Source organism: Neolamprologus brichardi, chromosome 2 (genome assembly GCF_056152115.1).
Source record: "Neolamprologus brichardi isolate AB-2024 chromosome 2, ASM5615211v1, whole genome shotgun sequence".
Classification (NCBI taxonomy): domain Eukaryota; kingdom Metazoa; phylum Chordata; class Actinopteri; order Cichliformes; family Cichlidae; genus Neolamprologus; species Neolamprologus brichardi.
This window is the reverse complement of record NC_142105.1, coordinates 27,469,476-27,481,972: the sequence shown is the minus strand read 5'-3', so window position 1 is coordinate 27,481,972 and position 12,497 is coordinate 27,469,476. Positions and strand designations below refer to the sequence as shown.

The 12,497-nt window shown below is 38.0% G+C and overlaps 1 protein-coding gene across 2 annotated transcripts in view; it reads left to right on the top strand.

Annotated features, from left to right (window-relative positions):
• LOC102779020 (protein diaphanous homolog 1-like) overlaps positions 1–12,497 on the top strand; it is a 44,442-nt gene that overhangs the window by 20,799 nt on the left and 11,146 nt on the right. Inside the window, exons 2-11 of one of the 2 annotated variants that reach the window (XM_087850074.1) lie at positions 5,847–5,873; positions 6,641–6,802; positions 7,369–7,470; positions 8,195–8,325; positions 9,896–9,973; positions 10,058–10,121; positions 10,886–11,025; positions 11,341–11,446; positions 11,609–11,719; positions 11,962–12,080. In XM_087850074.1, coding sequence (XP_087706200.1) covers positions 5,847–5,873; positions 6,641–6,802; positions 7,369–7,470; positions 8,195–8,325; positions 9,896–9,973; positions 10,058–10,121; positions 10,886–11,025; positions 11,341–11,446; positions 11,609–11,719; positions 11,962–12,080 — 1,040 coding nt within the window. The remainder of the gene's footprint in view (positions 1–5,846; positions 5,874–6,640; positions 6,803–7,368; positions 7,471–8,194; positions 8,326–9,895; positions 9,974–10,057; positions 10,122–10,885; positions 11,026–11,340; positions 11,447–11,608; positions 11,720–11,961; positions 12,081–12,497) is intronic. The other variant, XM_006781408.3, reaches the window with a different exon arrangement.

Below are 12,497 nucleotides of genomic sequence, written 5' to 3'. Positions count from 1 at the left end.
TTTAATTGCAAAAGCCTTCCCCCCAGTGCTTCAACGCTTCCAGAATACTGCACCAACTAGTGGCTATAATTCTAGTTTGATAAGAAAATATAAATGCCCCCAAATGTAACGTGCCTCACAGATTCTAATCAGTTTGCCTGAGTTCAGTTTGATCCATGCTGGCATCACGCCTACATGCGTAGATGTTGAATTAAAAATAACTTGCTGTTCAACTGATTTATTTAAACGGATTTATTTAAATGCGTATATGTGCATTACACAATGCACATATACGCAGAGAATTCATACCCTGCATTTTTGCACACTTTGTGTGCTACTAGATGGAAGCCATTCCTGAGTAGAAGTGGAATGATGTTTAATAGGTAAATTGTATGTAAAGTACAACATGAGCATGACACAGTTTCATCTTACCGAGTAGAACTTGTCAGATGGTCGGATGGAAGGTACTGCTGGTCTTTCAATTGCCACTTGGTTATCAAGATTATGGAAAATGTCTTGACCTCTGTAAACAACATGCTGAGCTTATGGCCTCAGTCACTGAGCCAATGAGCATGTGGTTTCACAGTCAGACTGACCCCTCCTTGTCACATTCATTTTCAAAAACATTTTTTTTGCAATTGACATGGCTACAGCAAAAATCTTGTATCTTCAGGATGGGACTTTAGAAACCAGTATGTGACGGCATGGTTGTTGCGTCCTTCTCATATACATGCCTATGTTCAGAATTGATAATTGATTAAGCCCAGTAAAGTTTTGATACGAATCTTCATAATGACCTGAATGGCATTCACCTTTGAGTGCAACTGATTCAAAGTACCTAGCTATGAGAAAATTGGTTTTGCTTCAGGACAAGTACAGTGGGGCAAAAAAGTATTTAGTCAGCCACCGATTGTGCAAGTTCCCCCACTTAAAATGATGACAGAGGTCAGTAATTTGCACCAGAGGTACACTTCAACTGTGAGAGACAGAATGTGAAAAAAAAAATCCATGAATTCACATGGTAGGATTTGTAAAGAATTTATTCGTAAATCAGGGTGGAAAATAAGTATTTGGTCAATAACAAAAATACAACTCAATACTTTGTAACATAACCTTTGTTGGCAATAACAGAGGTCAAACGTTTACTATAGGTCTTTACCAGGTTTGCACACACAGTAGCTGGTATTTTGGCCCATTCCTCCATGCAGATCTTCTCAAGAGCAGTGATGTTTTGGGGCTGTCGCCGAGCAACACGGACTTTCAACTCCCGCCACAGATTTTCTATGGGGTTGAGGTCTGGAGACTGGCTAGGCCACTCCAGGACTTTCAAATGCTTCTTACGGAGCCACTCCTTTGTTGCCCGGGCGGTGTGTTTTGGATCATTGTCATGTTGGAAGACCCAGCCTCGTTTCATCTTCAAAGTTCTCACTGATGGAAGGAGGTTTTGGCTCAAAATATCACGATACTTGGCCCCATTCATTCTGTCCTTAACACGGATCAGTCGTCCTGTCCCCTTGGCAGAAAAACAGCCCCATAGCATGATGTTTCCACCCCCATGCTTCACAGTAGGTTTGGTGTTCTTGGGATGCAACTCAGTATTCTTCTTCCTCCAAACACGACGAGTTGAGTTTATACCAAAAAGTTCTACTTTGGTTTCATCTGACCACATGACATTCTCCCAATCCTCTGCTGTATCATCCATGTGCTCTCTGGCAAACTTCAGACGGGCCTGGACATGCACTGGCTTCAGCAGCGGAACACGTCTGGCACTGCGGGATTTGATTCCCTGCCGTTGTAGTGTGTTACTGATGGTGACCTTTGTTACTTTGGTCCCAGCTCTCTGCAGGTCATTCACCAGGTCCCCCTGTGTGGTTCTGGGATCTTTGCTCACCGTTCTCATGATCATTTTGACCCCACGGGATGAGATCTTGCGTGGAGCCCCAGATCGAGGGAGATTATCAGTGGTCTTGTATGTCTTCCATTTTCTGATGATTGCTCCCACAGTTGATTTTTTCACACCAAGCTGCTTGCCTATTGTAGATTCACTCTTCCCAGTCTGGTGCAGGTCTACAATTCTTTTCCTGGTGTCCTTCGACAGCTCTTTGGTCTTGGCCATGGCGGAGTTTGGAGTCTGACTGGTTGAGGCTGTGGACAGGTGTCATTTATACAGATGATGAGGTCAAACAGGTGCCATTCATACAGGTAACGAGTGGGGGACAGAAAAGCTTCTTACAGAAGACGTTACAGGTCTGTGAGAGCCAGGGATTTTCCTTGTTTGAGGTGACCAAATACTTATTTTCCACCCTGATTTACGAATAAATTCTTTACAAATCCTACCATGTGAATTCATGGATTTTTTTTCACATTCTGTCTCTCACAGTTGAAGTGTACCTCTGGTGCAAATTACTGACCTCTGTCATCATTTTAAGTGGGGGAACTTGCACAATCGGTGGCTGACTAAATACTTTTTTGCCCCACTGTATCTGTTCTTGAACGGACCTGTCAAAGCTCACACTCAAAGAACTTCTTTTGAGAGACTTGAAAAAGGGCAAGTCCAAGGCCCTAAAATAACTTGATAACCTTAAGATTACTGTATTTTTTTCCGGTGACACAAGTACAATACAGGGTATTCTTATGCCCATATCACATTAGCAAAACCTATAAAAAAAAATCTATTTTTTTCCATATCATCTTGATCTTTTCAGTTAACAGTTCAGTTCAGTTCAGTTAACTGTCTTAATTCAGAGTGGCCATCTCACAGCACTCTTGTGTTCACTTATCAGTAAAAGTGTCCAGTCTGCTTTCCTTCATTCTGCATTTGCTTGGTTTTTGTTCTTCATCTGATTTACATAATCTTTCTCACCTCTCTCTGTGTCTCCTTAAATGTGCATGGGCAGGTACACACATACACAGAAATGGCAACAGTGTGTGACTGGCTCATTATTTTGCTGTCATAAGCCAAATACATCTGCTGATTTGATTCTCTCCAGCTGCTTGGTCTCTGAGACAGACACGCAGAAAAAGCTGTATGCCTTTATTTTTGCTACTGCCTTTAGGATTCTATAATATGCGCCCTTTACTATGTATATACTGTAAGCGGTTGTGTTGGCATTTTGTAAAGGGCATTTCATTGAGGGATCACAGAGTGTCTGTTCTGGACTTAAAATTGCAAATCAGCAATCAGTGCAGCTCTCTTGACGTCTTGCGTTTGTAAATCTCTCCTCACTTATAACTGTTGAGTTTTCGTTTTTGATTGCGCATGTAATCAGAAATGTAGACACCCATACACATTAAGTTTTCAAGTTTTTCCCTCTTTCAGCCTACTCCTTATAATTTATAGTTATTTATGTTCACACTAGTCGCCACTTAATCAGCTGAATTTGAGAAAACTTGCTGTTTTTGCTGCAGATTTTTGATGGGAGTTAACAACACTGGGGGAATTGGTATGGTCTACAGTTGTCAATATACTGGGAGAAGTATTACTTGACAGAATTTTACAATACAGTTCTAATAAATAATGAGCACTCTAGAGATTTTAAAATCATTAAAAAATGGAACACCCCTAAGTGAAAAGTGATCATTATGAGATCCGCTGCACGTGGTAGTTCGCTGGCAACGGTCATCACTGTTGATTAAACATAACTAACAGGATAGGTTGAATAAAGTGTCTTGAACAAAAGGACTTAATTGCCATGCTTTCTTTCATATTTTCTTTCCAAAGCATGTGTCCATGTTATGACAATTTACAAAAACTTGCTTAGGGATGTGTTGGCAGCTTAATGCTTTACCCAGACTACAAAAAGAGGAAACCCAAAATGTACTACTTCATCTAATGTGCTCACTGTAGGATGGTAAGATGAATCAGCTCATTTAACTAGCAGCCTGTGCTTAGGGGAGGTCTTTAAATTATAATTAAGCAGTTTGATTGAGTTTGCTTTTTGATTTACATTAGAGGAAAAACCTTTAGTGCCCTGTGAGAGGGAGTTCTCATTACATATTTTTCTGTTAATTCTTGATAATCTAATAATTTTTTTGTATGTTGCAAATTTGTAGAAAATGTCTGTCACAGTTTCCAACCAGATGCCATGCTTTGGTTGTTTTGTCTGGGCAGCAAGGTTAACCCACAGGTATTACAGTAACAATGCAATAAAAATAGCACAAAGTTGGTATATTAATATTTCCGTCATTTGGGTTGTTGATTTAAAATTTTGTTCAGCATCAGCAAACACTTGAGTCAGCGTTACTGTCTTAGTGATTATGTGTTTTGCTTTAATTGAATTGCCTTTTCTGTTTTTGTTTGTTTGTTAAACAGAGCCTAAGTGGATTAATTTGGTGTTATGTTAAGGATTAGTGAGGCACTAGTGGGGTTGTGTAAATAATTGAATCGTTTGCTCTATAATACGTCATGACTCAGATCCACTATTACTCCTAGTATGTCTTTGTCACTTAACACTTGCCTTGCTTATTAAAAGGCGTCCTATTGCTGTGACCTAGTGTGTGATGTTACTGTTACTCATTCATTAAACAGTTTAGCGTTTCCAACTTAGTGATGCTTTTGTTTATTTTGGTCCAGCCCCCCTCTTCATGACTCTTCTGGCTCAAAAAAATGTAGTTTGTTGTGTCTGTCATTGCATATTTTCCTAACTGTACGTGTGGTTTGTAAAGCGGACCTTACAGTTTGTCAAATTGAAGCTTGGTTTTTTGTGTCTCCCTCCCACATGTATCTTTGTTGCTTTCTTCCTGACTACTGTTCAGTTTCCCATGCAATTACCCAGAATCCACTGTGCCTCCTGTCAGCTGTATATTTCCGTTTTGTGGGCGGAATACTGTAGCACCACAACATTTGTTTGTATGTGTACGAGCTTTCTTTTATGGCATCTGCATGGTGTGTGCCTGTGTGCGTGAGCTGAGGGTCTGTTATTTAATGGCAGCTGTGAAAACGGAAGCATTTTTTTTCTTAACTGTCTTCCCCATAATCAATGTGCCTTCTTATTTGTCCTGCTTTGCTCTTTGTTTGTGCGTCTTAAACAAATTCATGAAGGTTAAGCTTTTCTGTGTTGGTCATTGTGACTCCTTTAGCTCAGAACAAAACTGAAAGTTAAGTAGGATTAGTCAGGCATAAGTAAGCGTTTATGTGTTGTAGGTTAGCAACATAACAATTGGAAGTCCATAATGCTTTTTGTTATTTGTAAAAGAACAAAAAAAGCCCAACATATTAAATCGGAAATTTGATATTAAGAGCTGAATATTGAAATTGTGTTACTTTGATACTGATGACATTCTGGAAAGCATCAATTTTCTATATGCCTTTTAGTGTTTGATATTTGATTTATTATACTGATGTCAATTCAGTTTTACTCATACATAGCGCTTGTCAGGGCTATATAGTCCACTTATTTTGATTTCCTACAGAAACATTAATGGGTATAGCCTGACCTCTAGTGGCAGAGACATGATGATACTTTCCCTTTCTTTCTAAAATACAAATGTGCTACTTTTTCTTATGTATGGTTTCATTGCCACGCTTCACCTTTGTTGATGATTGACTGCCTATCACCTGCATGTTTCTAAATGTCCTCCTTACCTTAGCTTAGACTGTCTTTAATTTAGATGCATTGGTCTTTGAGTAGATGCGAAAAGAGCTAATGATTAAGATTCTTTTTTTTTTTTCCTGGGTTTTTCTTAATTACTTGTGAATTCTGTAGATGATTTCCTGGAGCTGCTTCTTCCCATCATTGATTTCTATCTAATGGGTTCTTTATTTTTTTTTTTTCCTCCCTCCTCTTTTTCATTTCTTTTACCTGCCATCTGGTTGATTTTTCTTCCCCCTTTTTTGCCATTTTTCTCCCTCATTCATTCTTCTACAGACACTCAAACGGCTGATTCCTGATGAGGTAGGTTTATTACAGCTTGTCACTGTCAAACGTGTGCTTGACTTGTGTGTCAGATAAAACTGTTATGCATTTAATGTCACCTCACTGTCTGTCACAAGCCTAACCCACCATAACACACTTGTTTGGTATCTGTGTTTTGTCCTGTGCTATACTGAAGTTAAATGTGCATTTTCTCAAGATGCGCATTGACAACATGAAATGCTTGGCACATAAACTAGTGATGCCTTCATGTGCTGCAAGCACATGAAGAAAAATCTAGGATCCTAGAAAATCTGGCATCCTAGAAAAATCTAGGATGCCAGATTTTTCTTTGAGTCATTATGTAGGGTCACTGTATTATGTGCCAAGCGTACATGCATGATGAAGCTAATGTTCTTTGCTTCTTTTTTTTTTTTCTTTTTTTTCTTTTTTAATGTATTAAATAACACTCTGTGCTAATACTGAATGTTTACCACTCAAAGTCATTAAAGCCAGAAAGTGAGATATACCAGAATCTTGGAAAATTTGAGTATGCTCTGTTTACAGCATGGTGACTTTGTGCGGCAAAACCAGTTTTGAGCTCAAGTTTTAAAAAGGTTTCTGCTCTTGTAAAAAATTTTCCCTTTTCAGACATGGAATACGTAAGAGAAATGTCCCTTGAGTTTTTAACACTACATATGGTTTGATATCTAACATTAACATAAGAACAGTGGTTACTCTCTGTAGTTTTCCTCTCTTACCACTTTTCTCTCTGCCATGTTCCTCTGTCATGTTGTCTGCTAATCCAGTTGGAGCGTTTCACCAGCATGAGGAAAAAGGAGAAGGAGAAGCCTGGACCACCGCCAGGTCACCGACACTCTTCAGCTGCCAGCTATGAGATCAGTGCTCAGAGTGGCATGATGAATGATCATTCTGATGAATATGTCCTGGAACTGTTTGAACAGATGCTGGTGAGAAAGACAGTAAAAGAGCCTATACACACTTTTGTGTATAAATGATTTGGCTTTTGAGGTGTCATATAATATTCGTTACCTTGCCTGTGCAGCTACAGAAACTTGGTGTATTCCAATAAAAAGTACTGAATTTCTCACAATTTAAACACCCTTCATGTGGAGTTTAAGCCTTAAATTCCCTTTGCTGTAGTGTCAGTAGAACTGTGAAGTTGCATAAAAGTTTATTCTGTCTTGCTGCAAGTAGGATTTGACAGACAAAAAACAAATAACTGATCTCCTGGGACAAGCAAATGGCACTGATTGAAATCCTGAAAGGAAAATGTTTTTAAATAATCACATTCAGTGATTCTTTTAACAAGTAAGAAATTGTGTCTTACAGCTGACTCTTAATAGATGGTTATTTCCCCTAATGTAATTAATCAAATATATGGATTATATTTCTGCATTTTATTTAATTTTTTTTTATTGCTTGAGCACACAAATCGATTTTTATGCTAAATCTCTCAAAATGTTTATTTCTGTTCCATTTGATTATTTTTCTTTCCTCCTGTCTTTTACTCTAGGTGGATATGAACCTAAATGAGGAAAAGCAGCAGCCTCTGAGACAGAAAGACATTTTGATCAAACGAGAGATGGTCTCCCAGTACCTCCACACATCTAAAGCTGTCAGTACCTCAAATACCTAAAATAAATATAGCAAGTACAGGGTGCTAGAGCGAATGTGCTGGTGGTTTAAAGCAAGTCCTTATTTTTTTTTTTTCTCTTCGGCTAGAATGAATACATTTTCCAAAGCATTTTGGACATTACAGTCATTAATAAATAGTAAATTAATAACTAATCTAATATGTATTTACTGTTTACATACATTAAATTGATGGATGGTTATATGTTGCTGTTGTTGTTTAAACAAACTCAAACTCTGAAAAAAGGAGTGAACCTCCATTGACCATTAGCTGCTGATGTCACATTTACAACAAGAGCAAACAACTTCCAGAAAATGTATCTGGAAGTATGTAGTGGATTTATGAAAACCCAGACCTTTAGAAATGATTTAATAGTCTTTTCTTCCTTTTAAATCCTGGCAATTCCAAAGGGTTCACAAACTCAAAGTGCTCAAAGGCCCTACATAATCATACACAGATGGCTGCTAATACAGTTCATTTAACTGTAAAATAAGCCTATTAAGAGAAAAACCCTACACACAGTACCCTTTAATCCCACATATCAAAATTTCAAATTACTCTTGACTTTTGCCCTTGATGCTCTACTGTTGTGCTTTCATGTAGAAATAATAGCAATTATATCCTGTAACAAGAAATATGTAAATGCAGAACACTAAGTGATTTTGTGTTTACGTGCCTGCTGTGTTTGTTTGTGTTTGTCGATTAGGGTCAGAGCCAGAAGGAGAGTTCCAAGTCGGCCATGATGTACATCCAGGAGTTAAAGGCAGACTATCGAGATTCACAGCTGCTGAGCTGTCTTGAATCTCTAAGAGTTTCACTCAATAACAACCCTGTTAGGTAATATGCACGCACACACACACATTTCTGTTGCTCTGTGCTTCAGGTTAAAATAAATTATACTAACTACAATAATATAGCAAGGCTCAGTATAGAATCAGTGTAGGTTTACAGTGATATAATAAGAACTTTGTGGGTTGTGTCAGCGCCACTGTCAGCTATGCGTACTCAAGCCATAACAAAATTACCACCATGCTTGCAAGGTAGTTGATGCTTGGTTGATTTTTGCTTTAGTAGTCCATAAAACTTTGTTTTGTAACGCTACACTTTTTCATGTTTTTGTGAACTCCAACTTTAGCTTTTAGAATTTGAAGCTCACTAAGGTTTAAATCTTGCAGTAAATCTTCTGGAGTTATTCTTATGAAGTCTTATTTTGTGTTATTGACAAGCAAACATGTATGCCTACATCCAGAAGAGCATTTTTCACTCGCTGTGCAAGCATAAACATTATTTCTTCACCTCACAAGCAATTTTCTGTTATCTAAAACATTTGTGTGTATTTCAATTTCCCATTCTATCTATCTCTTGCTATTTTGGAAGCCACACAGCTGTGGGAAAGCAAATACTTGGGTTAATTAATTTTTTTTTTTTACCTTGCATTGTCAAATCTTTAGTCTTTGTACTGACGCACAACTTCACCTGAATCTAAATGCCAACCTTTAGTTAACTCTTAGCTATGGCCAGCTCCTTTTTTCATGGCCATTGAAAGACATTGTTACTTAAGAAACATTTTGTAGCATCTCTATAGAGTTTATCCTTGGCAATTTGGGGATTTGGTGTAAAGTATCAATATCATACTCAAACTCATATTAATTTTCACATAAATCTACTCAAATTACATCTGAGACTTTGCACTGGGTTTATTGATGCCTGTGGGTTAGCAAGGGGTTTTAAAGGATCTTTACATTCGATTGAAACTCATTCACCATTGAGGAAAATCATCTATAGTTTAGGTTACAAATAGTAAATGGTCTGTATTTGTATAGCGCTTTACTTGGTCCTAAGGACCCCAAAGCGCTTTACACTATACACAATCATCCACCCATTCACACACACATTCACACACTACCAATTCATCCAAGACTGGCTGCTCCAGAAATCCATTCAAACAGCAGTGTTTTTTGTTTGTTTGTCTGTTTGTTCGTCTGTTTGTTTTGCCTGTGCTGGGGAGCTTCTATATGCGCGCGCACACACACACACACACACACACACACACACACACACACACACACACACACACACACACACACACACACACACACACACACACACACACACACACACTCTCTCACTCTCTCTCTCTCTCTCTCTCTCTCTCTCTCTCTCTCTTACTGAAGAACCTATAAAGTTTTAGAAATGAAACCCCAGGCCTTTTGTAATATATGCTATCAATATATGCTGTCAGCTAGGATTTAAAGTGTACTGGACAGTGTACTGTGCTTTTTAGGGGGAAAAGCTCATATTCACTATGCACATAGATTTACCCTCTGGATTTGTTCTAACCATGAATTCATGCATGCTGTGACAGACAATTTTTCTTAATGTATGGGAAAATATCTTTCACTTTCAGTTGGGTACAGAACTTTGGAGATGAAGGGTTGGCTCTGCTTCTGAATCTGCTGAGAAAACTCCAGGAAGAGGAATGCACGTAAGTTACTTAAACCAAAAAACAACAACAACTGTATATTCTAGCAGTGTGTTTGAAATGTCTTTCTGGTCTTTCACCAACCAGGCCAATTGGAACGAAATGCCAACATGAGATAATTCGCTGTCTTAAAGCCTTTATGAACAACAAGGTAAGAAAACTTCTTACATCTAAATCCCTAATCCTTTGTTCCATATCAGAATTAATATAACTATAGATTAATTAATGGCCTGTTTTCTTTTGTCATTGTAGCAGAGGGCACTCTAAATTCAATACAGTGAAGGTTGAGAATGGTGTATCTATGGAGTTTACTAATGTATGTAATCCTAGGAAAAAAGAAATTTTATAGAAACTTCTCCAGATTCTGGAATATATTTTATATTTATCCACCTGCTAATAATACAAAGGTGAAGTCAAAACCAATTCTGGAGAAAACATAACATGTCAAATGGATATATATATATTTTAAATTTGGCTTAATTTGGTCAAACTAATTTGCGTTGTCTGGCTGAGGATCGATGAAGGTTTATTGAAGATTACTCAATAATAGAACAAAGCATAATTTAGTTCTAAATATGACATTATTGGTCTAAAATAATGTTTGAATGTATTAAAGGGTACCAACATAATAAATGTCATTGCCTGTGTGGTTGCTGTCCCTAATAACAGCCTGTAGTAATAATATCCAGATGGATAGCAATTCAGTAACTTGTACTTATTTTGCATGGCTTTCAAAGTGTCAGCTTTTGTCAGATTGTTCCACCCCTTTTGTCAAAGCAAAACGTTGGTATACAATTTCCATAGTTGTTGCAGTTGAGTACATTTCATCTGGACTAAATTCTGATATGAAGACTATAATCTGAAAAATGGAAGTTTTTACCTCAGTCTACTTTCTCTCTTTCCTTTTCTGCTTAGCATGGTCTGAAATCCATGTTGGAGTCACCTGAGGGAATTCCTCTGCTAACCAGAGCCATCAACCCAAAAGTGCCTCATATGATGGTGGATGCTGTCAAGCTTCTTTCTGCCATTTCCATTTTGGAGCATCCTGAAAACCTGTAGGTATTAGTGAAATGTAGATGCTGTTTCAAAAAAGTGGAATGCACAAAGATAATGGACTGTTATAGTTTGGATATTAGACTTGTATTAGACCAACTGACAGTGATGAACTGCTCTGCTGACATCAGTAATTGCTTATTTTTTTTTAAATTTTATTTCTCTTCATCTGTTTCAATGAAATGACATTCTCAGTCCCCATTCTTTTCTTTTAAGGATAAATGTTGTATTCATGTATTGATTTAAAATGTGCCATGTAGTGAAGCTTTATAATGATAACGTGTATCATTATCTGTTTTTTTTGGTTTGTTTTGCAGTCACGAGCGTGTTTTAGAGGCCATTACAGAGGAGGCAGAGAAACAGGACACTGAAAGGTTTCAGCCACTTCTTACTGGAATGAGGAGCTCCAGCATTGCACTTAAGGTACATATTCAAATGCGTACCCATATTTCACCACTTATAGGTTCTCACATGTGTTTTGTTTGGCAAATGACCCAGCCCGGGTGTCTTTGATCGACAGCACTTCTAAGTGGGTTATGCTGTATAAATACTCAATAAAACTGACTTGTGATGTGTTTTTGGCAGGGTGGCTGCATGCAGTTAATCAACGCCTTGATCAGCCGTGCAGAAGAACTGGACTTCAGAATCCATATTCGCTCTGAACTGCAAAGACTGGGTCTTAGAGATCAGCTGAAGGTACAGAAAACCCACTTGATTTCTTTCAACAGTGACTTTGCAATAACATACATTTTCACAGCTTTAATGTTTGTGTCTCCCTATATTGATGCCTCTGTCTCCTTGATGGGCTAACACACACATGCTGTAAAAACTTTTCCTACAAGCATTCAAACTAAAAATGTTTGACTGTCACTTTCCTCCTGCTATTCTCCATCATGATTTTTCATCTCTCCGCCTGCATCCTATTCCCTTCCCCGCAGGAGGTACGAAAGATAGAAAATGAAGAGCTGAAGGTGCAACTCATAGTGTTTGATGAGCAGGCTGAAGATGATTCTGAGGACCTCAAAGCACGTCTGGATGACATCCGAATGGAAATGGAATATCCTTCCAATGGGCGAAATTGTTCCTTTGTGCAGCTGTCATGTTTGCTTTTTGTCCTTCAAAACAAAGAGGATCAGCATGATAAAATCTGGGCCTCCTTGTAATTTTCAAGTTTAGTGTTTTATTAGTTTCATTGGAAAGTGAAAACCTTCACCTGCTTTCATTTTCTTAATTACATCCAGTCCACCAGTATATGTGTAAGCAATTGCATTTTTTTTAAAAAATTGTATTTTACACTTTTCTTTATTCAAAGAAATTCCTCTATTTGTCCTCACTAGGGCAGTTTGTAGGCACATCCCCTCTAATTTAAGGGGAAAAAAAAGGCAATCCTACCATCCTACCAACCTTGCTCTGTTGCTACTCTTTCTTTATAAATGACTAAGCACTTAGTTGGCTGCCTAAAAGGTACACCACA